We start from the raw sequence: 24,899 nt of genomic DNA on the forward strand, positions 1-24,899 counted from the left end.
TTTTTATCATTTTAAAGTTTTATTATTCAATTAAAGTTGACTTTATATCTTCTTAAAAGGACATTCTGGTGTCTTGAGAGAACTGTCTGATATACACATTCTTCCTGAGCCAGATGGACGTCTCGTGTTTAGAAAGTACACAGCCTCCGCAGAAAGCCAAGTATTTGTGCTTTTCCCGTTAATTTGTAAACATTGGTCACAGACTCGCACAAACTTCACAGCCCCAGATAAGCCTTTATCTTCTTCTGTCTGTTCTCAAATTTGGAGATAAAAGATCTTCCTCTTCTTATACACCAAATGAGATCCCAAGCCAGAAATAGTTCCAAGGGAAATCCAAAGTAGCCTCATTTAAATTTAAGAAGGCTTTTTCATGTCTCTTTAGAAGCAACTGCCTCCCAGCTGCCTCCGGGCTCACAAGGAAACATGGATTTTCCAGAGAAACTAAAGAAACACAGGAAAATGAGGCCCCAGTCGGCCTGGGCAGTGCTGAGTGAGGTTGGAGCCCGGACCAAAGCATTGACCTACAGGCATCATTGGTGAGACCCAGCAGGTGGCCACAAGCCATTCCTGGTGCCTCATCACTTTCTCACGTGCAGACGGCCGCGTGACATCATCTTCCTTCTGCTTTCCCTGTGTGCCCTCTGCCTGTGAGGAATCCTCATTTTTCCAAGTCTGAAAAAGGCTGTAAGTCTCCTTTGTTTTCAAAATACATTTTCACTAGGTGTAGACTCCTCCGTAGGGGGACATTCTTTTTCTTTTGGCATTTAAAAGTGCTGCTCCATTGTCTTTATGTTCCTTGTTGTTGATGAGAAGTTGATCGTTCTCATTTTTGCTTCTCTCTGTGTACAGTAGCATGTCTTTTTTCTCTTTTTGTGATTCTCTGTGATTGATTTTAAGCAATTTGAGTATGATGAACCCCAGTATTGTTTTCTTCTTGTTTCCTGTGCTTAGGTCTTATGGGGTGTTTTGAATCAGATTTGGAAAAATTTTGGTCATTATTTCTCCAACTGTTTTTCTCTGCCTCACCCGTCAGGCACCAATGACAGACACATTTGGCTCCTAGAAGTTGTCTCATAGCTGACAGACCCTCTTCTTAACTGCCCATTTTTTAAAATGAATGTTTCATGTTGGATAGTTTCTATTGTTATGTCTCTAAATCCACTGTTCTTTTTTTTTTCGTCTCAGTTTTGGTAGTTTTCAACTCTAGAAGTTTTATATAAGTCTTGATTTCTTTTTAACGCATTCCATGCCCTTAACAATTGAATGCTTCCTGCAGCTCCTTCCATACGGAGGTCAAGGTCATCCCCATGGTGTTAATGCCACCACGCATTCTATTCTGCATCAGCTCAGGGTCTGTTTGTATTGGTTGGTTTTCATCCTCATCATGGGTTGTTTTTTCCTGCCTCTTTCCATGCCCAGTTATTTTTTACCTTAAAGGTGTTGGACGTTTTTGTGTTTCTAAGAATATTCTTGAGCGTTGTTCTCAGTACAGTGGTGTTCTCAGAAGCAGGAGGGTCCCACAGAGCCTTCCTTATGCATGACGTCTGGGAGGCAGGGTGGCAACAGCTTTCGGTGTAAGGCTCGCTTTCTCCTTATCCGTCAGAGTGCCTGGCACCCTTTCGAGTAAGGACTTGTCTGTCCCAGCTGGTGCCAACAGGACTCTTTGAGGGGTCATCTGTCCCAGCTGGTGCCAGTAGGACTATTTGGGGACCACTGTGAGATCCAGAGACCCTTCCTTTGCTTTTCTTCAAGTGGCTCTTTACTTGGACTCAGCCATTTTCCTCTCATGCGTGTACTGATCAAGACTCAGCAAAAACTCAAGGGGACCCTCCGTCAACCTCCATTGCGCGCTCCCTGGGTGGCCCGCCCTGCAGAGGGCACCTGCCTTGGTCTCCCTGGACCCTGAACTCTGTCTCCTGCTCTAGGGAGACTTGGGGTCCTGTCTGGCTCCTAGTCCTGCCTGCAGCCCAGTGACTTTCTTCAGACAGGTGTGGGGTGCCCCGTGTTTGTCCCCCTCTCACAGGGGCCATCACCCTGTGCTTCCTGCTGTCCAATATCTGAAAACCATATTTTTTATTTTTATTGGGGAATATTGGGGAGCAGTGTGTTTTTCCAGGACCCATCAACTCTAAGTCAAGTAGTCGTTTTTCAGTCTAGTTGCGGAGGGCTCAGGTCACTGGCCCATGTGGGAATAACACCAGCAACCCTGCTGTTAAGAGCTCGCGCTCTAACCAACAGCCATCCAGCCTCCCCAAACACCATTTTTTAAGAAGGCGTTTTGTCTCAGTTTCCAACTTATCTCATAAAGGGGGGTATATCCATACCTTTTTATTCTATCTCGGTCAAAAGTGGATGTTTGCGATCCTTTTTGAAAATGGAATTGTACTTCTAGTTCCTAAAACTGCAACCCTGAGATTAGTGATATGTTGTGTGGCCTGTCTTCGGCCCAGAGAGGATAATATGGCAGGGTTTGAGAATAATGGATTCCCCTGTGGCCAAAGAAAAATAAAGACAGCCCAGGAACCACGAAATGGCTTGTTTGACTTTACCGTGGAACAAAATGAATATTTTTTCCTCTGTGTTTAAGTCAGGTTGATCGTAGATAAATGAAAGGGCTTTGATACCACGAGCAAAGCATTGTTACCAGCCCAGGAACAAATAGCGCTGTTCTTGGAAGAGGTTTGTGGGTGTGCTGAGGCCGCCCTGTTATTTTCCCTGGCTTTGAATGAAAAGAGAAACTTATTTATTTCAGTAGTAATGCTTCCTCAAAGTGATTGTGTCGCAGGCACAGAGCATAACAGTCTGGGTTACAAAGCAGAAAGAAACGGGGCTTTGTACTCGCCCAGGGCCCGGCATCCACACTACAAAAGCGTTTTTAGCCAGTAGGAGTCTGAGCAAGGTTCCTATTTCCTGACTTGTTATTTTTAAGTGTGATTGATACCACGCTCTTCACCAGAGAATACTCGGACACGAGGGAAACTGAGAAAAAGCTAAAACGCAGAGTCATTTTGGTTGTAACTCCTAGGCTTCAGCTTCTTAGCGTGCCAGGCGGGGACCACAGCTGTCACCCTTGTCTGTGTCTGTTTCAAGAAGCACAGGACGTTCCCCGAGTGAGAGTCCGCTGGCAGCTTCAGCTTCCCCGGCCTCCGGGGTCGGCCTTGTGCCGTGGAGGGCGGTGGATGCAGCCAGGCGTGGGCGGATGCACAGAGGCGGGCGGGGGCCACCGAGGCCCTGGGCAGCTCTGAGCTCGGTCCTCACGGTCAGCAAGGCCGTGTGTGCTGGCCTCACGCTTGCTTGTTCCCTCGCTGCCCCTCAGTCTCACAGGTGCGCTTTCATTTGCTGTCTTGTGCATGTTCAGGTCACTTTTCCACGTGTGCGCTGGGCTGGCCACAAACACTTGAGAAGTGGCTGAGATGACAGGATGCCACATGTGTAGTGCACGCTCCTTCTTGTATTGGGTGGCCCATGTGTTTAGAGTCTGAGCAGCCCCTTGGGTGCAGTTTCCACACGGGGCACGTGGGAGGGCTTCTGGCATGCCCGACCTTTTCGTTTTGTCTGTCCCCTCTGCCTCCCTTCTTGGCCATCGTCTCCTGTTCCCTAGTTTCTCCCTCTCCTTTCTTCTCCCAACTCGCCTTATGTCTTAGTAGAGGGCTTCTCTCTCTTGGTGGCCAAGAGATGACCATCCACAAAGTTTGCTTCTGCCTCGTTCTTCCTTAATCACCCACCTCCAGCCCCTGTGAAGAGCCTGCAAGAGCCCCGGCTGTCCACATCTGCCCGAGCCAGCCTGGCAAGCGTCCCTATTGCTGGCATTGTCCCTCCCTCGCTGGACCATTGTCAGGGCACTTAGTTAAACGGCTGTCACTAATCCAGTGAAGTAAAATTCCCACTAAGGTACTCAGGAGTCACCTGCCACCCTTGCGGGCTGACACACCTCGTTGAAACACAGCGTCGTCACACAGCTGCAAGGCCCCAGACCATGGCTTCCTTACTTTCTCCTGGCTTCAGCGAGGGAAGGCCCTCCACTTCTCTTTTAGACATAATTTACGGTACTCTGGCTTTGAGGACACATCTCTCAACGCCCGGTGGGGGCCGTGACATCCCAGGACTGTCTGCTCAGTCCCCTGACTGTAGTACAGAGAGGCCTTGTGGACGTGGAGCCTGATGTGGGCAGGCAGAGGTACGGCCCCGTCGGGCACACAGCCTGCGTCTCGTATGGCGGCTGTTTCCTTTGGCGGCTGTTTCCTTTGGCCGCCTCTCACCATGGAGTTCTGACCTTCCCAGAACAGTCTGTGTGCCCAGAGGCCTGTTGGCATCGCTACACTTTGAAAACAGACTAAGTACTTTGGTGTCCCTTTCCTAGGACACCCTCAGACTTAGGGGACCATAAGATAGGCCAGGGGATGGTCTACGCTTGGGCCACCGTCAGAGCTGTGGACATGAGCAATGAGGGCCCCCAGGCTCGGGTGGTCAGGGTGACAGCCTGCCTGACTTCCTGCTCCCTCGCCTGGTAGCCCCGCTGTGTTTGTAGCAGCCGCCCTGTCCCGGGCACGGGAACGTGGGGGACACTTGACCCAGGACCCTGGGCTTTCTGACAGAAGAGTCCTGAGAACGTCCCATCCTGCATTGCCTGCTTGTAAGCTGCCCTCTCCGCTGTGGGAGAGGCCCGTCCTTGTAACAGAAGCAGGATGTGAGAGGTGAAAGCCATGGTCAGAACCACGGCTCAGATGCCGAGACGAAAGTGTGTGCCGGCCCTTCCGTTATTTCTGGGGGAAAGAATTAATTGTGGTTTGGGGTCAGGAGATGTTTGTGGTGGGAGGAGGAGGAGGGTAAAATGTATCGGGGTGGCTGTTTTGTGTAGTGCTTGGGACAAATGAGAAACCACTGGTTCGATGGATGGCTCAGAGGGCATCTAAGCTTCTGTATTGGAAAATCATTGCAGTTGGCGGTTTTCCGTCACTTCTTCTCAAGGCAGGAAGGGGCTTTTGTAATAATTAAGGCAAATGTCCTGGGAGAACTACCTGAAATAAATAGCAGATGTGCCTCCCATCTTTGATTCTAAAATACCTTTTTCTCCATAATTCTCTGTTTGGGAATTAGAGGCTTTTTTTCTCTCTCTTTAATTTTTGGTAAAGTTAGAAACTTGATTTTATGAAGCAAATTGTGAAATGGTTGACAATCCCCAGTAAGGTGAGTCTGGGGAAGAGAGTAGCCCAGCCTCCGTTTTTTCACGTGTGGAATTAGCATTTCCTTGTGTCCTGCCTCCGTCTGTGAGCCCAGGAAGGGGCCAGGGATCGATGTGACCCATGTTTTTCAGGCTATGAGACTGACTTTTTGGGAAGCTGACACGTGTTAATGCAATTTTTCCCATCAACATAGCCGGTTCATGACTATTCAAACTCGGAGATAGCACGAAAATGAGCCTGAAATGTGACGCAAAGAGGGTACGTTTTTTTGTGAACGCTACCACTGAACAACTGGTTATGATAAAGGACTTTCTGTCTTTTTAATGGAGGCACCATCTCTTCTCCTGGATCTCGACCCTCAGGTTCACCAGAATGGACTTGAACTCATGCAGTTGGCACAGAGTTTCAGTCTCCTGTGAGGTGCTGGCTCCAAGGCCAGCGTGTGGCGGGCGGGGCGTGTGTGACACAACCCTCATGATGGGGGGAGTGGCCGCGTCCAGCATCACCAGAGAGACTCGCACCTCATGTCACTAGCCCGGGGGGAGATGGACATTCAGAATTCCGAGTATATTCTCCACTGGCTGTGTATTGCTTTTGCACCATTGTAAAGTTGAAAAATCAGAAGTCAAACCATTGTAAGTCAGGGACTGTCTGTGTTTCAAAAGGGAGTTTTTGCCTTCCTCCAGCCTTACCTTTCTGTTTTCCAAACTAAGAGCATCTACCTACCCAGGATTGATTATAATTTTAAGCAAATCTAAAAAGATGTCCACATCCTGTGACTATTGTAGGTTACATGGTAAAGCAGGAGAAGGTGGATAATTAGGTGACCTTAAAATAGGGACATTCTGTTGGATGACCTGTGTGGGCCAGAGTCACGTGGGGTCCGTAAGGTGGAAAGAAGCAGAAGAGAGAGCTGGAGCGATGGCAGCTCAGTGACAGTGACTTGGCCACCATTGATGGAAGGTGGAGGAAGAGGCCATGGGCCAAGGAATGCAGGCACCCTTAAAACCAGCAAAGGCCAGGAAACAGGTTCCCCTGAGAACCTCCAGGAAGGGCTGCAGCCCCCAGCACCTTGGACCTGTGTTGGGAGTCTGGCCTCCAGAACTGAGAGATCATAAACGTGGGGGTTCTAACCACAGAGTGTGGGGCGCCCTGTTACAGCTTCCATTAGGAAGAGGTCCACGATCCTTGTGGTCTGATGTGGGAGACTGTCCGCGTCACTCGGCCCACAGAGGGGGACCTGCTTGGACACGTGTCAGCGTGGTCACCTCAGTTTTCAAAGAGCAAAGGCCAGCCTGTGTCTGCGCTGTGAAGACGGCCGTCTGTGGGGACAGGCACATGCCAGTGCGTCTGCACCACCCTTTGCCCAAGTCTGTCCTGTTCTAGGAAGAAGAGCTTCCAGACAGCGAGTTCCCAAATAAGGTTTTGGTCCAAAAGCAACCTTGTACCGACTTAAAACAGGAAAATCTCATGAACGCCTGCCTGGCGAACAGAAGCTGCTTTGTGTGTGGTGCTGAGTGTCAGTGGGCTCCAGCGGTCATGTGGGGTGCAGGCCGTGTTGCCATGAGGTGCTGAGGACACCCCCCCCCTTTGGAAGTCAGGAGGTTTCCAGCCTTTGGCCCAGGAACCGTGGCCACCATCTCACCCACCTGATCATGCATCTCAGTGACCAGTCAGTAACGGAGGCTCACTGCCACGTGGCTGTTGCGTTCTGTCGGGGTTCAGAGGTCAGTCCAGGGGTTCCCCAAGGGGACTGTGGTAAAACAGGGCAGCACCAGGTGACATTCCCCTGCAGCAGCCTCAAGGTCAGGTGCTTTACGGAACTGGAAGATATGTTTTCCTTCAAAGCAAGCTGTTCCATGCCACAGTGGCCAGTTTTACCAAAATAAGGGAATTGAGGCCCATGAGTTGGGAATTAAGGGTGACAGATGTCGCTGTGTGGAGGGGACAGGACATGGCATTCCAGGCTGAGTGGTTGCACCTCCACCAGGAAATCACTTCACAGGGGCCCTGGTTCAGCAGCGAGCTCAGCATGGCACCCCACGGTGCAGGCTCTGTCACTGGTCCCCCCCTTTGCAGACAGGGACACTGAGGGTCAGACGGGGACACTGAGGGTCAGACGGGGACACTGAGGGTCAGACATGAATGGCTGTGCAGCTGGCAAGTGCCGACCCTGGGGTCTTGGCCCAGGGGGTCTGGTCCCCCTCTGGGCATCTCTCCTCAGCTTACCTGCCTCATGCTGGGCGCCCGGGTGTCCCTGCCCGCTGTGCATGGGCTCCTGCCTCAGGGGTGCTAGCTGAGTGGCCCCCTCAAATCCCAGTGTGTATCTGACAAGTGTGGGTTGGACACAAGATGAGTCCCCAAATGCACCTTGTCCCTCTGGGGACACTGCACAGACTGCCCTTGGCTAAGGGGAGGTAGTCATCCCAGAGGCTTTTCTTTTTATCAAATTAGTTAAAAAGGAAACACATTTTCCTGGACCCAGAGTGAGTCACCATCCCTTTGCCTTGGGGCTGGAGTGCTAAGTGGGGACAGCATGAGGACAATGTCCTCAACTAATGTCACAGACAAGGGAGCAGATTTGACTCCCATAGAAACACACAGCCTGCAAGGTTGTGGAAATACTCGTAGTAAAATAAAATCAAACCGGAAAATAAAACATTAAATGAGATAAGAAATAGATGGTTAACAGAGTTACTGCAAGTGTTGGTTTTGGAAATAAAGCAGATTTGATTAGGGTGGTGGGAAGCCTCAGGGAACGTTCCAGAGTGGGCTGTGGGCAAACCTTTCCACACCAAAGCGGGCTCCTTGCACTATGTGTGGCGTTGCAGGGCTTGTCTCTTGCAGGTGACACTGTGCAGGTGACACGCCGTGCAGATGACACACCATGCAGGTGACACGCCGCGCGTTTCTGAGGGGGGCAGAGCAGGTAGCCAGAGTGGTAGCAAGCCCCTGCAGGCTCAGGCATGGCCCCCATCACCTGAGTGTGTCCTGTTGTTCAGTGTGTGAGTGTCACTGCCCACGGTGGCTGTGGGGACCCCGAGGCTCTTTCCCCTGAAGCATCTGTCACTTGCAGGAGGGAGAAAAGCCCCTCCTGTTTTGCGTTTTTCCTGATGTGCCCTCGGCTTTTCTGTGCAGGGGTCGCAGACAGGCCCACGGGCTGATCTGACCCCCAGCATGTTGTGAGGGTCACTGTGACTTCAGGTGCCCATCCTGTCACCCATCTGAGCCTGTGGGGTTGGCCCCTGCACTGTGACAAATGAGATTGTATCTCGGGCATCAGGGGCGCCCGTCCCTGCTCTTCTGGTGGCAGAGGGGCAGTCGGTGGCAGGGCTGAGTGCCTGTCACGCAGGAGCACTGCCGCCCTCGATAATTCCTGCCCTTGAAGCACAAAGCACACACTGCACCTGGCATCTCCCCCAGAGCGTTTATTTGCCTCCAAGATATGTTCATGATTTGGCTTTGGGGTCCCACACTGCCACCCTGGGCAGGACTGTCCAATGTCAGTGAACTAGAGGAGCCTGTTAGTAAGTTATAAACTACAGAGAAGGGACAAGGCAGCTGCAGGACAGCTGGGGCCTTCTGTGCCCATTAATGAAGTCCCTTCCCAGACCTGTGGCCCTGACACTTGGCCGGCTCTGTCTTGAAGCTTAAGACTAGGTTTGTAGTAGCCATGGAAGTCTTAATTTAACTCTGACCCCAGAAAACGGCGCTCTGTGGTGATCTCTGTGTGACTCATGTTCAGCTTAACCCCGTGGACCTCCCTGGATGCGGCCGAGGGTGATGTCAGGACGCCCATCTGCTCTGTGTTGAGACCTCTGTCCCCACCCCTGAGGATGGCTGGCTCTTGTTAGGACGTTGCAGCCCCAGAAGGGCGCAGATCCCAGGCCTGGCCCCAGGGAGGGCAGAGCGGTGGCTGTGGGGCTGTCCCCACTGGAGGGGCCTGACCACCTGCTCACCCTCTGGAGGGCATCCCATCTCCATCAGGAGCAAGTCCGCGATTTCAATGGAAACCCGGCACAAAACAGAGACGTCAGAGAGACTTGAGGTCAGAGGAGCACAGGCCCCTGGAAGGCATCCTGTGGGGACGGGGTGGGGGGGCAGGTGGCCTTCGCAGCTCTGGCCTCGGGGGTGGGGGGGGACCTCCCCAGGGAGCTGCCTTTCCTCATGCCTCTGAGAAGTCCTAATATACAAAGGCTGTGCTTTGTAAATTCTTTTCTGAAAAGATAGTATTTCCAACTTACTCACGTTCCACAGCTGCTGCGGGAGGGGCCTCTGCACGGTGAGGCTCAGTCATGGCCATCTGCCCGGGGACGCGCAGTGCAGAAGCCCAGCTGGGCCATCCCAGGGGGACACCAGGCAGGTCCCAGGCAGGGAACACCGTCCAGGCCGCATGTGGCTCTGGCCAAACCCAGGACAGCCGCCTGACTACAGGGCCCCCGGTGGGGACATCCATCGCTGTGGGGGCACGTTGCCCGTGGAGAGGGGCCCACCGTCCCGTGACGACTGCCTGCCTGAGTGCGCATAAACAAGGCGTCTTTAACCTCCCGGGCAGCACCCTGCTGCGGGAGCCCCCGGGCGCTGAGGCTCTGCCATGAGCACACGGGTCATGACACACGACAGTGTGGGTGGAGCAGGCCAACCAACCCTCAGCCCAGGCTCACAAGCGCGGAAACCTGCCATCTGCACAGGCCAGGCTTTACCCAGTGGATGTCACGACACGCGGCTCCAGAGTTAGGGACTAAAACGTCTGAAGAAGTGTTTTTGTGCAGTGCCTACCTGGCACACTGGGGGGAAATAAACACCACCCATAATGGCGACAGGGACGTCACACATTGCAGAGTCAAAACTCTAAGGCAATGGCGTTCAGATGGCTAGAAAGATAAACAGAAATCCAGTAACATTAAAACAGTTTTCTGTTTATGTCCGTAAGTCCTTTCAACCGCAAGTCACTGGGGAAGGTTAGAGGAGGGGTCTGTCACCCCCTCATCTCAGTGGTCTACAGCGAAGGACCAAAGTCACTATTATTATGTCTAAAATTGGGCCAGAGGTGCCAGGTTGGCACGGCAGGGCCCTGTGTGACAGTCACATGTGGCACCCGGCCTCGTGGGGGGCTCAGCTGTGCAAGGGCCATTTGGTACTGAGGTGCTGGGAGCCCTGGCGACCCAGCCCCTCAGAAGGCTGTGCTGCTTAGCTTTGTGTGCTTGTGTGCTGATGGAAGACACTTTGGATATCACCAGTTGTAACCTGTGAATTTCCCAAAGGAAAAGAATGGCTTTTATATTTGTTTCTAAATGAAGACAGGCAAGAACATCTATAAATGAGCGATTCCCTTTCCTCAGCAGCTCCCCCCGTCTTCTTCTGTGCCTGGTCGGAGCAGCTGTCCCAACCTCTGCCTGTGGGTCTCTGGGCACTGACTTAAGCACTCTGACCCTCGGTATCTTCATCCTTCAAACAAGAATGGCACCACCTCACAGGGGCAAAGGCCAATGGAACCGTGACTGCAGTAGCCATTGTGGGGCCGGCGTGCCTGGCACACAGGAGAAGGTGACTGTGAGCATAGGGGCCTCCCTGGATTCTTACCCAAGGAGGAAAGCAAAGAGTTAATTGTTAGTTCTCAGTTCCAGCATCCTCTGTCAACCTCAGAAAACTACTGGGCGAAATCAATTTTCCGAGCCCATTGCTTTACTGGTGAAAATTTTGGTTTGACTACCCAAGGTGTCTTATGTCACCACACAGACTACATCAAAACCTGTCGCGTCACCATAGCAGCGTTGATCCATATTTTAGCATTCCTTGTGTTCCAGGGGCCACGTCTCCTGAGACAGGGCAGTGCCCGTCTATGGTCTTTCTCTGTGCTGTCACGATACAGGGATATCACGCATCGTGCGGAGGAAGGCTTTGTAGACAGAACAGGTTGCAGTCACGGTTTCCAGTTCTGCGTGGAGATGGCTAGGGGTGTCAGGTGGGGCTGGTGTGGGGGCACCCTTCTCACTGAGCCTCAGGCCGGCTCCCCAATGAGCAGTGAAAGGCTGTGCCCACCAGGTCTGCCGCCCCCGCCGAGTACCAAAGCTGGTCCGCTTTTCTGGCTCCTCGTCCCCTCAGATGTAACTGGGAGGACCCTGTCATCAGCGAAGCCGCTCACCTTCACAGTTCTGATGCAGAGACAGCAGGGTGGCCTGCAAGCAGACCCCCACCCCCCCATCCCCAACCCCAGCCTGAGCCCAGTGGGTCTCTGGGCATCTGGAACACGACTTCGATTTCATCTGGGTCCCTAGAGAGCTCTGGTGCCAACTCCCCTTGGAGAGCAGCATCAGGAGCCCTGGTGGAGTTGGAGGCGTCCCACAAATCAGTCTTGGAAATTAGCATGCACCTGCAGAGGTCCCTGGGCCTCCAGTGGGGAAGGTGGCCATTGGTGCATGCAAGGGTGACAGGCCCTCTGTCTCCGGGGGTGGTGTTTGCTTAGCCCTGATGCTGGCAGAGGCTGCAAGGGATGTCTGGATGAAGCTTCGTGCTCCTCACTTTCGGGGTGGGGGTGGCACTTCACCCCCCACAGGGAGGGGACCTACCATCGCTTTAGAAAGCAGTGCAGAGCCCGTGTCTGCTAACCAAGAATAGTGACCATCTCCTCCAGAGGGGCCTGGCCTCCAGGGACAGGAAGGTGACTTGAGCCGTGGGAACTCCCACCCGGCGGAGCAGAGCTGCTGCGGGAGACTTGTGACCACACGGAGGGGAACTGCTCACAGCGACCGAAAGAGCAGTGAGGACCTAGAGAGGAAGTGGGGACCATCATCTTCTGAAACCAGGAAGAAAAACTATAAAACACCTAGGCATACATTTAACGAGAAGGGCGCAGAACCTTCATGAAGAAAACAGCCATATTGTGGGAATGCAAACTGGGAAGGTCCTCCAAAAGTTAAGAATATGACACGGCACACAACACAGCAATCTCTCTTCTGGGATCTACCCCAAAAATCTGAAAACATTTATCCGTAAAGCTATATGTACCCTGATGTTCACTGCAGCTTTATTCACAGGGGCCAAGGCATGGAAACAACAAAGTGTCCTTCGATAGATGATTGGATAAAGAAGATGTGGTCTATATACACCATGGAATACTATTCTGACATAAGAAAAGATGAAATAGTGCCATTTGTGACAGCATGGATGGATCTTGAGATTATCATGCCTGAGTAAAAGACGTCAGAAAAAGTCGAGAACCATATGATTTCACTCACATGTGGGAGATAAAACTGAAAACAACAAAGGAACAAGACAAACAAACAAAAACTCACAAACATAGACAACAGTATAGTATGGTGGTGACTGAAGGGGAAAGGGTAGGGGGGAGGGGAGGGAAAACACGGTCAAATATATGGTGACGGAAGGAGACTAGACTTCGGGTGGTGAACACACAATACAATATACAGATGACATATTACAGAAATGTACATTTGAAACCTGTATAATTTTTAACCAGTGTCATCCCAGTAAATTTAATTTAAAAAGAAAATGGTCGTGTCCTTTTGAAGGATGTAAGCCAGCACCAGGCGATGAGAAGCTCCCGTGGCCGTGGGTGGAGAGTGCCGCTACGGTGCCAGCCCTCCCAGGAGCACGTGCGCTTGTGCGAGGCAGTTCTTCTGAAAGGTGCTCTTGGAATTAAATGAAACGGCCATAAAATCTATAATGTCCTACTATAGCCAAGACGTTTTTACAAAGATGACAAAGGAGGGACTTCTCATACCGTTGGTGGAAACAGGGCTGCGGCTGAAGCTGTAGGTGACTCATAGGTGCTCTGTGGAGTGGGGGTGGGAAGGTGGGGAGACCCATGCAACCGAAGACCCCCACCTAGAGGCTCTGTGGGTTTGATGGAGGCGCTGGGCAATCCAGCTCCTGGTGAAGCTGCTCAGACACTGCAATTCCCCAGGTGTGAGGTGTGCATTCATTGAATGTGCGGTGTGCATTCAGTGTGCGGCGTGCGTTCAGTGAGTGTGCAGTGTGCATTCAGTGTGTGGTGTGCATTCAGTGAGTGTGCAGTGTGCATTCAGTGTGTGGTGTGCGTTTAGTGAATGTGTGGTGTGCGTTCAGGGAGTGTGCGGTGTGCATTCAGTGTGCGGTGCATTCAGTGACTGTGCAGCGTGCATTCAGTGTGTGGTGTGCATTCAGTGAGTGTGTGGTGTGCGTTCAGTGAGTGTGCGGTGTGCATTCAGTGAGTGTGCGGTGTGCATTCAGTGAGTGTGTGGTGTGCGTTCAGTGAGTGTGCAGTGTGCGTTCAGTGAGTGTGCGGTGTGCATTCAGTGTGTGGTGTGCATTCCATGAGTGTGCGGTGTGCGTTCAGTGAGTGTGCGGTGTGCATTCAGTGTGTGGTGTGCATTCCATGAGTGTGTGGTGTGCATTCAGTGAGTGTGCAGTGTGTGTTCAGTGAGTGTGCGGTGTGCATTCAGTGTGTGGTGTGCATTCCATGAGTGTGCGGTATGCGTTCAGTGAGTGTGCGGTGTGCATTCAGTGTGTGGTGTGCATTCCATGAGTGTGTGGTGTGCGTTCAGTGAGTGTGCAGTGTGCATTCAGTGTGTGGTGTGTGTTCAGTGAGTGTGCGGTGTGCATTCAGTGAGTGTGTGGTGTGCGTTCAGTGAGTGTGCGGTGTGCATTCAGTGTGTGGTGTGCATTCCATGAGTGTGTGGTGTGCATTCAGTGAGTGTGCAGTGTGTGTTCAGTGAGTGTGCGGTGTGCATTCAGTGTGTTGTGTGCGTTCAGTGAGTGTGCACTGTGCATTCAGTGTGTGGTGTGCGTTCAGTGAGTGTGCGGTGTACGTTCATTGAGTTGCAGTGTGCATTCAGTGTGCGGTGTGCATTCAGTGAGTGTGCAGTGTGCGTTCAGTGAGTGATGTGTGGCCCTCGCAGAGGACACATCGGGCTGAGCAACCTGTCCTCCTGTCTTCATTCTGCAGAAGCCAGATGCCCTTGTAACCTGGGGACAGTTCTGCTGTGACAGTGTGCAGGTGTGCAGTCCTTTCTGACTTCCCCTCGATGGGCCAGGATTTTCTATCCATCCTGGCTCATTTGAGCTCTGTGTTCCATGCACACATGTGCTTTCCACACCCATCAGGGCCATTTTTTAGAGTGTGTAGCTTTTAGGAGACATCTAGAAGAGAAAGTTTTAGGAAACACTCTTTGTGCAATGGTGCAAACTACTGTACCTTTGGTCGTTTGGCTACCATAGGGCCCCACCCCAGAAAGTCACTGCCCTGACCTCTCACGCTGACCCCGCCTTCGTGTGTGGGCTCCAGAATTCATCCGCCTGTCTGGGGGTGTGGGATGGGTAGCTGGTGCTTCAGTTCTGGATGGAAAGGAAGCACCTTCTGGATGTTCACAACAGATTTGGGTTAAGTTCATACTGCAGATATTGCCATTTCTGTTTGAGTGCTGAGTTCTCACCCACTTTTTAAAATATGTTGGTCCTGTAAACGTGTCTTTAATATTCCATTTTCCCGAATGTTTGTCCTGGGTGCTTTAAAGCGACAGTTTCCAGCCTGGGGCAGTTCTCCCCCCAGGAGGCATTGGGCAACGTGGGGGGCACAATGCAGGCATCTCCTGGATGGGGCATCCCACAAGACAGCCCTCCACATAGAGAATGGTTTGTCCCCAAATGTCAGCTGTGTCAGGGCTGAGAAATCCTGCTTTAAAGCTATTATCTCTCTCCCTGTTGTATAATGAGTGTATATTAAACTGGGGGTAATTTTAGAGTTTCGATGGGTCTTTTCAAAGTGCTGTGAAAAATTTGCATCTCTGTCTCTCTCAGTATCCCTCCCCCCTCCCACATATACACACACTCCTTCATTTGTCCACAATCTGAAAAAATAGTCGTAAATTTCATGAAGGGTTTTCTTATCCTCCAGGCATCAGGCCTTGGCACTAAGGATTGCTCCACGAGATTCTTGGCTCTCTTGCCATGAGCCTCCCACTTAGGGCTTGCCCCACTGCATCCCGGTTTCTCTCGTTTGTTCTGTTTACTTAAGAAAGTGCTGTGCAGCTCTCTCTGTCTGTGCCAGAGGCATTCTTTAGTCTGACCATGCCTGGGAGGTCTTGCTAGGCTCGCACGTTAGGTTAGTTCCATGGTCTTCCCTTTTTCTTAAATGTGGTCTGTAGATCTTTCTAGATACTTCCTTTGAACCTACCTCAACCTTGAGCCATTTGGAGGAAAAGAGCATGCATTCAGCTGTCTTGTGTGTAAGACACGAAGCGTCCAGATGTTTCTGGCCACATCTGGCCAACTCTGTTTCTGTTGATGCACTAAATGAAACACAGTTTTAGTTGGGACATGCCTGACTTATCCAGGGGACTTTTTAGCAACAGGAAATGCGATAAACTAACTGGTAAGCCAGAATCAAGTTGGTGTTCGTAAAAGAGCTTTCTCTTTCCCAGGCTGAATTGTTCTGTGTCACTGAAACAGTATAGACTGATGCTAACTGTGTAATCTCATTTCCAGAGGGACTGTAGCTAAGCTGCCCGACCAGGTGCTATGTTTCACTTAACTTTGTGAACAATTACAGTTGTCTTCTAAGATAACAAAATAGCAGCTCGCACTTTGATTCCAAACCACAAACCCACAAGTCAAATGTAAGATGTCACTTGCTGCTCATTTGTAGTTTCTGGTGCCACTTAATGACGGGCTGACATCCTGAGAAATGCGTCCTTAGGCCATTTTGTCACTGTGTGAACATGACAGAGGCACGTATGCCAACTTGGATGGCCCAGCCCACTGCACACCTGGGCCTTGCGCTCCTGGGTCACAACCACAGACAGCACGTCACTGCACAAAACAGCACAAGATAAAATCACACACGAGAAAATGATGGGTGAGGCTGCTGCTGGCATAACACGGCTAATGTTTACAGCAGACTTTTTTATAAATAGGAAGAGACCACTAAAATAACGATAAAAAGTATCGCCGAGTAAATATGTAAGCCAGGAACATGGTTGTTTATTACCATTATCAGCTATTTTGTACTGAACATAACTGTATGTGCTTTTACACGACGGGCGGTACAGTAGGTGTGTGTACACCAACGCCACCACACACACACACACACACACACGAGTGATGCTACAATGTCAAGAAGGCTACAGTCACTAGCCAATAGGAATCTGTCTGCTCCATTATAATCTTATGGCACCAACTTGTAAATGTGGTCCATTGTTAACCGAAATGCTGTTCTATGGCACGTGATAGTATTTCTGAGTTTATTAGTCAAAATCAAGCACTTAAAAAAAACAGTGGGGAAAAATCGAGCCCAAGAAAATGGAAAGGGAAGTCAAAACAGAGCCTCACTCAACTGAGCGGACCTGTGGTGTGGGAAGGGCTGCGGGGTTTGGCCGTGTCTGCTGGAGGAGACTGGAGAGGCTGCGCAGACCCCTGTTTGCAGACCGGGACCCCGAGGCACTGGACGCCAGGTCCCTGAGCCCTGAGCCCTCGCCTTCCGTGGGGCCTCTTACTGAGAGTGAGTCATTCACTCGGTGACGTGATGTGTGTGCCCGGGTTCGTGACCCTCGACGAGAGACTGGCCAGATCTGAGACACCATCCCTCGCCTTCATCATTCCAGAACCAGCTGCTTAGTACTGTTTGTAACTATTTTCCAGGGGAGGGACTTTTGAGTAACGGTGGGGCAGCTGTGTGCAGAAGTGACCTGTGAAGCACCTGCAGGGGACGCTGCCCTGTTTGTAAACCCACCAGTTGGTCCACAGCCTGCTCCCAAAGTGTCAGCTGTGCCCCCAAGTTGGGAGCACTTCTCGATGCTGCTGAGTCATCCTGAAGCCCTAAGAATAAACTGCTCTCCTGCCCCAATGACAGCCGACCTGCCACCATGCAGCCCCAGAGGGAGTTCAAGGGCCTGTGGTGGGTGGTATCTACCTGCTGCCACTCAGAGGGTCCCGGCTGCAGGTGGTCTCAGTCTGCCAGGGCCCACAGGGCACACTTCCCAGTTTGTAGCAAAGACCAGAGTGGGTGACTTCGGCCTTGGACGGGCCCTCTGGTGGTTTGCAAATAGGCAGGCATTTTGGCAAATGGACTGTAACCTACAGTTCCTGTCACACACTGCACAGGTCTGGGACAGGCTGCCTCCCCACCCTTTTCCAAGCGTAGTGGGAGTTTTTTTTCTGGCCACAGTGGTCTCTGAATTGCGTGGTTGAAAAGGGAAAAAATGAAGAGTTTTTGGCCTAGAACTTGCAAAGTTGACTTCTGCTAGGCCACCAGATCAGATGACTTTGAAAAACCAGCTCCATGGATCCACATAGATGAATCTGGTCCTTACCGTGCAGTTGGGATGGGACTGGACAGGTCAGTTTCTACATCCATAAATGGGAGTGTAGGTTTAGGACTGTGTAGGACTCTGAGATAAAGTGGTGCTGAGAGAAGCTGCACCTTTTGTCCTGTTGTTGTTGTTACTGAGATGGTGATGATGTCTTGATACCCACCGATGTTGGCCAAAAGACTTGTCCCGAACCGCTGGGCACCCCGGAGGCTTGTCCAGGAGCCCCACTCCGGGCGACATTCCTCGGTCTTCCAAAAGACTGCTCTCTCATGCAAGCTGGGCATGAAATGTGCTTGAGTGGTGAACAGGTTTGGAGGGGGAGAAAGAAGTACCTGGAATGTTCTGAAAGGTGACCTGTGATCTTAATGGTATGCATTTTCAGGTGTGCGCCCCCAAATGTTGCAGTTTCAAAAAAGGAAGTAAAAATACAGTGATTGTGCACACACTCCAGGACTATGTCCCGACGTGTCCACTTGGCAACACAAGGCATAAGGGGAAGGGGGAGGGGTGGAGGCAGGAGGGGTGGCGCCCAGGACCCCTGCCTGCCCTGTGTCCAAGGTGCTTGGTGCTGGTGCTGGGGTGAGCACCGGGGAGCTGTGGCTGCTGGTCACCAGCTGTCCCAGCCCCACCCCTGCCCCGCCCTGCTGGCTTCCCCACCCTTCTCAACTCCCAGGTGGTGCTCTGCTGTCACCACTGGGTTCCCTCCCTGCCCTGTGGCAAGATTAACAAACATTTCTGAGCTGTAGTCCTGAGGCCCTGCATTCCGGCCAGCTGCAGGAAAGTAACAGTGATGTCTGCGCAAAAACATGCTTTTCAACTACTTAGAAGAATTCCTGTGCATTCTGTAAGTCAGCTATCTCCTCTTAGGAAATCGTTTGCTTAATAACCTTAAAAACGTAACTAGCATAGATAGTGTAACTTAGCCGAAACACGTGACTGTTTGTTTACTTCTTGTCTTTCAGTAAAATGTATCACTCGTCATCCTGAGGTTTCCTTTTTCTTTTTCCCCTGCATTGTGCTGTTTTGCACAAAAAAGACTCGGATAAGAACTGCAAAGCTTAGCATGACTAATTATAAAATGCTGTTAATAGATTTTCCTAGAAGAGGAAAGCTAATCATAGAGCTTCACATTGGCCTAAGAACCGACCTCCCAAATTTTGTTCTTGTTTTTTTTTTTTTAACCCTGTGTCAGAAAAATGACACTTCCCACCAATGACCTTTGAATTCTTGGATCAATGCCCAGAGTCTGTGGCGGAATCGTGCACCATATCTGCAATGCTCATGACACAGCCCATATTTCCAGACTACACATTTTCAGGGTTTCCCCACATCTTAATACATTATTCAGGCCCTCAAATGGGCTTCTACTTCGTGGGGAGAAGGAAAGGCGTCTGGATTTTAAGCAGCCTCGCTTTACATTCTCCGGTGAATAATTTCTCTGTGGTTTGCATATTAGAAAGCTGAGAGTCAGGAGATGTTCAGTTAGCTGCACGCTGCGGGAGATGGAGGGCCAGGAAGCAAGAGACATCGAGCGCATGCTTCTGTGCACATGGGAGTGCTGTGTTGGTGTCCTCCACTGTCTAACACGTGAGGGCCACTCAGCAGCTGAAAACGACACCAACGTGTCATCTCACTGTTTCTGGAGCTCAGAGGTCCAGGCACAGTTGGGTTGGGTCGGGCCAGGCTGTCCCCTGTGGCTTGGGGCTCTTCCAGGCTCCTTCGGGTTCTTGTCAGAACTCAGCCCGGGTGCTGTTTGCACCAGGACCCCGTGCTCCTGCTGGCTGAGGGCCAGGGGCCTCTCTCAGCTCCTGGCCCTGGCCACTAGCCCTCCAATGCCCTCTGACACTTCCAGTGTCTGACTTCCTGTCTCTGGCCTTAGGCCCAGATTGACTGGGCTTGTGTGGCTCCAGCAGACCCACCCATGGTCCCCTGTTCTTTAGCTCCTAGCCCCCTGACTGGTGGCCTCAGTCACCCTGCAGGGTGCCTCTGAGCACATTCACAGCCCCCACCTCACTCGGGGTGGAGCTCTTGGGCCATCTCAGAATCCTGCTGCCACATGGGGTGGCACCTGTCCTTAGACGGGCAGCACGTGGGCAAACGAAACAGCGCTCCTTCCTGAGATCTCTACACACGAATCCATAGCACTGAGGACTGAGACGATTTAAAACCTTGACTCTCCAAAAAGCACGACCCATGCACTTCAGGAGAAGCCTGGCTGCTGGGGAGGCCGGCATCTGCCCCGGGGGCGGGGGGGCGTTGGGAGGGTTGGAGGGGTTGCAGCTCAGGCATTTGCAGGGCTGCCCCGGAGGTGCACCCCTGGAGACTTGTCCTGTGGAGGGGATGGGTCACCATCCTGTCTACCCTGAAATGTACCCACAGTGACCTGGGAAAAGCGAAGGCAGACCCAACTCGTGTACCTGCTGCGTCCAAAAGCCCGAAGAAGAGCGTTAGGAGGAGGTCGCGTCAGTGGGTGTAGCTGTGTCTTCTCCGTGGTGTTTTACTGGGTGCAGCTGTGGGGGTGGGACACAGGCCTGTGGCTGAACCCCCTGGCGAGGCACCGCTCCCCGTCTGCTGCCTCTGCCGCTGTCCTTTTGTCCCTGCGGCCTGGGCGTCATGGGAAATGCAGCTAATCGGGGTCCCTCTGCTCAGAGGCCACGGCAAAGCACCGTACTGGGTGGCGTGAACAGCAGACAATTGTCTAGCAGCTCTGGAGGCTGCACGTCTAAGGTCAAGGTGAGGGCGGGGCCCAGTGTCTCCCAAGGCCTCTCTCTGGTCTGCGAGGTCATCGTCTCTCCTTTTCTTAAAAGGACACCCGTCACGTTGGATTCGGGCCCTGCCCCATGGCCTCATTTCAACTTACTAGAAGACCCTCTGTCTAAATACAGTGGCTGGGAAAAAATAAAGAGTAGACCCTCCTCTTGAAAAGCAGAGCTACTTATATATATGTTACATGTAATGTATATATATAACGTATTATTATATGTAATATATTGGCATATTATATATTATTTTATTATATATAATTATATTTTATTAAAATTGTTTAGAATATACAATTACTTATGATTTATACATAACTATAATTGTTATACATTATTTATAAATAATATACTATTATATAGTATATATTACATGTATGTACATATATAAGATACAATACGGTCTACAATATAGTGTATGTAATATATAGTCTATCAAATGTATGATATAATTACTATAATAAAATTCAATACGAGAAAAGCAGGTGAGGTTCCGCCATGCTGGTCTTCTTTCACAAGGGATCCCCCAGTCCGTGTTTTCAAGGGTCTTACTGCTGGAGGGATTTCTGGGAGCTGCCTTTTCATAGAAGCCAGAACGCTTTCAGTCCTGGAGACACTCTGCTTCCAGGTCTATGTTTCCTGTGGGTCCTCCCACCAGGACTGTCACCAGAGGTCCCTCGCTGTCGCTGGCTGCTTGAGGGCACATCTGGGGGCTGTGTCGGCATCTCCTTTGGGGCTCCAGTACCTCCACCAAAGTCTGTTTTAAAAACGTGCTCTGATGGGGCAAGTATGCTCATGTTTTGAGATTACAAGGCAGATGGAAAGCGGCCGTATTTTCTATGAGTTCTGTAAATGGACTGTGGTTCAGGTAAACTGAGCACACAGCGTCGTGCCCCTCCTCTCCTCCCATGATCCCGGGGCCAGGCGGGGACCACCGGCCTCTTACCAAGCCCCGTCACACCAAAGCCCATCCAGCTCACTTGCAGAGCATGCACTGCCCTCTGTGACGAAACCGGGACTTAGCTTCTAGAAAGTCTCTTCTGGAAGAGGACAGACCCTTTCAAATTCTTTTGTACTACTTTCCATGAGAACCCACCAGGAAGAAAGGCTATGGAGCTACTGCTTGCCATATTATCAAGTCAAGGTGTGACCTTGGCAAAAGGAAGTAAGAATACGGTTAAGTGTTTCATCCATCAGACACCAAGGCTGTGTGTCCTGTCCATCCAGTGCATACAGGTCAGTGAGTGGTGGGACAGCCAGGTGATTGAGTGCCCTTCTTGCTTGTCTCGGAGCCAGGGGACCTCTAGTGGGAACCTGCGGGGCCTGTCACAGCTGGAGAAGCAGGCTGCAGGATCTCCTGGCCTTGACAGGGGCGTTCAGCTGGTCTGGGAAGAACACCTTTGTGCTGTCGCCTGGACTCCTGCAGCCCCCACGGGGCGCCACCTAGAGGCGTGGTCTCACCCTGCGCTCACTCTTAGGACAGTTGTATCTAATTGATCTTTATTGGCCCCATAGCCACCAACCTGTGCTTTGCATGCGATTGGTTTGGTGGATTTTGAATTCAAGGAATACAAGAAAATGGTGGCATAAGATAGGAAGGCATGCTTCCCTCTCAGCATCTGGGGCAGCTGATGGCTCAGAGCCCCAGGAGGTTTGCTTTGGGTTCCTTTAGATCCACAGTGTGGGGTCAACAGACGTGTAAAATTCTCGGTGCTTCTCACCAAAGCTCAGGTGTCAGGTAGACGTGGCTGACTCAGTCCACAACCTCTGGACCCACTGCCGATGAGGACAGTGTACAAAGGCTCTGCTTTCTGCCTCTCTGAATACGACTGCTTTAGGTGCCTTATGTAGGTGGAATTCTCCAGGATTTGACCTTTTGTGTCTGGCTTATTTCACTCAGCATAATGTCCTCCAGGTTCACCCATATTGTGGTAAGTGTCAGAATTTTCTTCCTTTTCATGGCTGAGTCATATTCTGCTGTGTGGATGGACCACATCTGTGTATCCATCCATTACTGTTGGGCATTTGGGTTGTTTGCAGGTTTTGGCGGTTGTGAATAGTGTGCAAGTACCTGTAATTTGGGGGTACGTACCCAGAAGTGAACATTCTAACTGTTCTCCTGTTCAATTCAGTAGCATTTAGTGTATTCACAGTGTTGTGCAACCATCTCCACCATGTAGTTCAGACATTTTAATCACCCCAAACGGACACTGGTACCCAGAAAAAAATTTCTCTGTGTTTTCCCTTCCTCCGCCCCGGGCAACCACACACCTACCTTCTGTCTCCTTGGATTTGCCTGTTGTGGACATTTCGTATGAATGGAGTCACTGTATGTGGCCATCCTGAATGTTCTTTCCAAAACCCTTTGTGCCGATGACGTTTCCCGCACGCCCAGAAGCAGGAAGCATCGTTCGGTGGGCTCCGCAGCCAGCCGCCCGCCACCTGGCTAACACCGCTCTCTCCCCAGGGAGGAGAAGCGGTACGTGACCCGGTTCTGGAAAGAGATCCGCGTGGGCGACTTCGTGCGGCTTCGCTGCAACGAGATCATCCCTGCAGACATCCTGCTGCTGTCCTCCAGCGACCCCGACGGGCTGTGCCACATCGAGACGGCCAACCTGGACGGGGAGACCAACCTGAAGCGCCGGCAGGTGGTGCGCGGCTTCTCGGAGCTTGTAAGTGACCCAGGCTTCCCCGCGCTTCCCTGGCGTCCAGGCGCCAGAGCACCCCCTCCATCGGGCGAGGCTGCTTGGCCTAGTAAAAGGGGGTGACTGAGGGTCTGAGAGGACCCCGACCTGCCTGAGCCCACGAGCGGCCTGCTGTGGGGAGCAGGACCCAGGTTAGATGACTGATTTACCCTCTACACTTCCCAGTTTCTCAGACCAGTATTTGCAGCCCCTTTAAAGTCACCAGGGACACTTATGACCAGCTGACGTCCACGTTGACTCAGCTGTTCTCTAAGTCACTAAATGGTAGCACCGCAGAGGTGATGGCCTCTTCCCTCCAGGGTATTTCTGAGCTGAGCATCAGGTCTCCTGTGACTGAATTCTGCGCCTCGTGTCAGACACAGCGTGGAAGTCCCGCGCCCCAAAGCCCTGTCCGAAGGCCCCCCCCCACCTCAGGGCTCTGCCCCCAGGGGCCCCAGAACCCCGCCCCCAGAGCCCTGCCCCCAGGACCCCCCATCAGGGCCCCCCAGGGCCCCGCCCCCAGGGCCCCACCTCAAAGCCGCATGTGCACAATGAGGAGGAGGAAGGGGGGTGGGCTCTGACCACCCGCACTCCAGCCTTGTTGGCGTCTCTGTCCACGCTCCCTGCCCCCCAGGTCTGTGCGAGGGTGAGGGGGAGCGAACGCCAGGTGAAATTTCAGTAGCACGCACCCTCGGGGCCAGGACCACCCTCAGGGCCAGGACGCACCCTCGGGGCCAGGACGTGTCTGGAGGGGGTGGGCTGGTGGTCACTTGTCCTCTCAGTACCTGCTCTGTGGAGTCTCCTTCAGCCTGGAGTCTTGCCCTCAGCCAGGACTGAAGGAAGCTTTGAGAATTGCCCGAGGCAGTGAGTCCCTGTGGTCCAGGAAGGATGCCCCAGGGGAGTGTCACCTACTGTGTGTCGGTGTCCCACACTGGGGCTTGTCTCCCTCTGCCACTGAGCCTCTCTGTGCCCTACCGCAGGGGAGCCCGGCCTTGGGGTCAGGCCCAGGTGGTGTCTCTGGGGCAGTGGCTGGCTTGCAGCCAATGGATGTCACCAAGGCACTGCTGGCATTTGGGCAGGGAGGGGTTCCTTGAGCAACATGATTTGGGGGCTAGCGTCTCAGCCTTCTGATCGTGAGGGTCCATGCAGCTTACCTATGGTCACCGTGGCAGCCGAAAGTGCCTCTACGCACAGAAGGCCAGAGAGACCCACACACGGGGCTCCCCATTGCCTTGGCTGGTGGGACTTGTGAGCTGACACGCATTACCTCCCACTGCATGCTGGGCTCCCCACCAGCCCTCACTCACTTCCACAACCACGTCCTCATTTTGACCTTTCGTGCCAATATGTGTTAGTGAGCTGCCTCAAATCCTTCTTAGAAGGAGGCAAAGCAAAGATAACAATTAAACACAGGATTTTAAAAAATGGGGTGCTCTCACCCCAGGTTAGGGGAGCTGGTGGAAGCGTTTGTTAGGGACCCCTCAAGTCCGGGCCATTGGTTTCCAGCTTCTACAGTGATTGTGCTCCAGGGTTTGGTGGTAAACGTGGGCCCACCTTTCTCTGTCTCCAAGTCCCCAGACCACACCTTCGCATGTTGTCCTAAGGTCAGCCGCACTCCCAGGTGTGTCCACTGGTCTCCCAGACCGAGAGTTCCCATTGCCTGTCCTGTCCAGGACGCAGCTCGGCGTGTGCACTGACCTGAAATCAGCGAGGAGCCTGTGCTACCCTCTCGGCCCCCCTGATCTCATCCCGGGCTTACAAGGGGCAGCAGGCGGCACAGGCTCCAGTGTCACCCTCCAGAGCAGCAGCAGTGGCACGGCAGGTGACAAACTACGTGAATGCACACGAATAACTAACGGGTGAAACTTGGGACAAAGTGGGAGGAACATTGGGTGAGAGTTCAGAACTGCAGAGCCGAGTGCAGTTGCTGGGGAAAGCCACCTGCGTCTGTCAGCTGTCACAGTA

General features: G+C 52.1%; 1 protein-coding gene across 2 annotated transcripts in view; it reads left to right on the forward strand.

Annotated features, from left to right (window-relative positions):
• ATP10A (ATPase phospholipid transporting 10A (putative)) overlaps window positions 1-24,899 on the forward strand; it is a 111,811-nt gene that overhangs the window by 31,044 nt on the left and 55,868 nt on the right. For both annotated transcript variants that reach the window (XM_074317770.2, XM_019753226.3), the window contains exon 2: window positions 22,718-22,922. In XM_074317770.2, coding sequence (XP_074173871.2) covers window positions 22,718-22,922 — 205 coding nt within the window. The remainder of the gene's footprint in view (window positions 1-22,717; window positions 22,923-24,899) is intronic.

Source organism: Rhinolophus sinicus, chromosome 13, assembly GCF_057876585.1.
Source record: "Rhinolophus sinicus isolate RSI-liver-muscle chromosome 13, RSI-T2T, whole genome shotgun sequence".
Lineage (NCBI taxonomy): Eukaryota > Metazoa > Chordata > Mammalia > Chiroptera > Rhinolophidae > Rhinolophus > Rhinolophus sinicus.